This window comes from Eretmochelys imbricata, chromosome 6 (genome assembly GCF_965152235.1).
Source record: "Eretmochelys imbricata isolate rEreImb1 chromosome 6, rEreImb1.hap1, whole genome shotgun sequence".
NCBI lineage: Eukaryota > Metazoa > Chordata > Testudines > Cheloniidae > Eretmochelys > Eretmochelys imbricata.
The window spans coordinates 13,765,532-13,768,032 of NC_135577.1; the positions used below are offsets into that span (position 1 = coordinate 13,765,532).

Consider the following 2,501-nt stretch of genomic DNA (forward strand, 5'->3'; position numbering starts at 1 on the left):
GACATTTCCAATGAGGGTTTCTGTGAACGAACCCAGCACACTATGGACTTGGGTTTCCTGCATTTCCTGTGATGCTTCCCGAGTTTTGTCTGGTGATCTCCATTGTGGCCTGCAGACCCTGTTGGAATACAAACAAATTAATAATGATAACTATATAATAATGAAAAAAATTACCACGCGCTCTCTGAAATTATTTTGAAATGGGCTGGGAATTGAATTCACCTGTTTCCATTCCCCACAGCTAAACCAGTCCTGAATTAAACAGATTCAAGAATTGCTTTGGAGTTTATTCATTGCTATCTTCAGGGCATCCTTCACCTCCGTGTTCCTCAGGCTGTAGATGAGGGGGTTCAACATGGGGATCACTAGCGTGTAAAACATGGCGGTAACTTTGTCTGTATCCATGGAATAGCTGGAGGTGGGACGCAAATACATGAAGAGGAGGGTGCCATAAAACAGGACCACAGCGGTCAAGTGGAAAGTGCAGGTGGAGAAGGCTTTGTGCCAGCCATCGGCGGAGCGCATCTGCAGGATGGTGGAGGTGATATAGACATAGGAGAGGAGGATAGTCACAAAGCTGATCACTTGAATGCAGCTGATGAAAGCAAAGATCACAATCTCATTGATGTGGGTGTCAGAACAGGAGAGCGCCAACAGTGGGGGGACATCACAGAAGAAATGATTGATGATGTTGGAGCTGCAGAATGACAGCCGAAACGTAAAACACGTGTTTAACACTGAATCCAGCACCCCCACAGCGTACACCCCAGCCACCAGCAGTATACAAAGCTGCCTGGACATGCTCACCGTATAGAGCAGTGGGTTACAGATGGCCACATAACGGTCATACGCCATCACAGCCAGCAAGAGGCCCTCAAGGTCTCCAAAAATGATAGCGAGAAACATTTGCACAGCACAGGCAGTGTAAGAAATGTTTTTCCTCTCGGCTAAGAAATTCAGCAGCATCTTAGGGGAAATTATCAAGGAAACGCAGAGGTCACAGAAAGACAAATGACTGAGGAAAAAGTACATGGGGGTGTGCAGTCGGGGATCAATCCAGATTAACAAGATCATCCCCCCATTCCCCACCAGGGTGATACCATTAATCAATAGGAACACTGCAAACAGGGGGACCTGCAGCTCCGGACGATCTGTCAGTCCTGAGAGAATGAACTCAGTCACCTCCGAGTGATTTCCTTCTTCCATCTCCTCTGAACAGAGATCAGGCAGCTACAGAGATGCAGGCAGCTGAATGGTGCGGAAAACCTGTCCCTTCTCTGTAATGAAGTAAGTGAAGATAAATGGAGATCAGTTTCTTAATGGGCATCAGTACCCGCTCAGGAAAAGGCTTAGTTCACAGAGCCAGATGTTCATAGCTGGTCATCCCAGGTGTTCCATAAAATGCAGACACTGTGCAAATATAATGACACGCAGGTTAATCATGCCTCCCATACACACACTCCTATTCACTACTCCAAACAGAAAACAATGACTTGTGACTCTGCTGTGAGAGAATCAGTCTGAAGGGATTTTTCCTTAGCTAAAGAAGCGGTGAGAGGAAATGAGTGTCGATCTTTCCACCCTCTTTGGGCAAGGGGAGCTCTGTGGCTTGACATGTCATTTTCGGGGTAAAGTTGCTCACTGTGCTAATTAAGCTGTTTGGCATTTACTGGAGCCTGTATGAAAACCCAGAGACATCATGGGAAGCCCTGGCTTCAGTGACTAGGTCATTGCCTATTTTTTTCCAACCAAGGAGGTTGCTCCTTTTGCTGAAGAGGTCGGAGTTGGGGCTGAGGCTTTTGGTTCTGGAGGTCTGGAATTCAATACCTGCTGATCCCAATGGTGTCTGCGTGTGTGATTCCAATTCAGGACAATAGCACGTACCTGCTGAGAAGAGAGAGAGAGAGAGAGATGCGTTGGTGTTTCCTCATCGAACGAAACTGCCAATTAGGAGCATTCGGGCAGTTATATACTGAGATGTGTGATCTATGTGACTGATTCCTGAAGCAACTGGGAATACCTGAGCTCAGAGAGACACAATGCCTAATTAATGCAGTATGTGAACCAAAGCTACCCTCGCTTTATTGGTGGCCTGGGGATTAATTTGACCTACTTGTACTTACTGTGTTATTTGTTATCATTGTAGTCAGTAAACTTTGATTTTTATTGTTTTATCTAATCCAGTGTGCTTAAATAGAAGTGTTTGAGAAGCTAAGAGGCAGGCATGTTAGTGCTATTAAAGAAATAATGGATAGTGTTGCTTGTATTGTCCAGGAGAGGACTGGGCAGGACAGGACGTACATTTCTGGAGGGAAATCGAAGAGTGGGGAGTGTGTTGGGGTCACCCTGCAGTATAAGCAAGGGTGGTGAGAGCCTGAGTGTAACCCAACGATTCCTGGCCAGGCTGCAGTTACACACACATGCCTCGGATGCGATTTCCATGCTTGACGGTTGTTTGTGAGTGGCCCAGGTGGAAGCCACTTCAGCAAGTCATTGCAAGA

General features: G+C 46.4%; 1 protein-coding gene across 1 annotated transcript; it reads right to left on the bottom strand.

The window, feature by feature from the left end:
- Positions 1 to 267: 267 nt before the first annotated feature.
- LOC144266447 (olfactory receptor-like protein OLF2) lies at positions 268 to 1,206 on the bottom strand. Its single transcript, XM_077819897.1, has one exon. It carries the CDS (start codon positions 1,204 to 1,206, stop codon positions 268 to 270), a length of 939 nt encoding a protein of 312 aa, XP_077676023.1.
- Between the last annotated feature and the right edge of the window lie 1,295 nt (positions 1,207 to 2,501).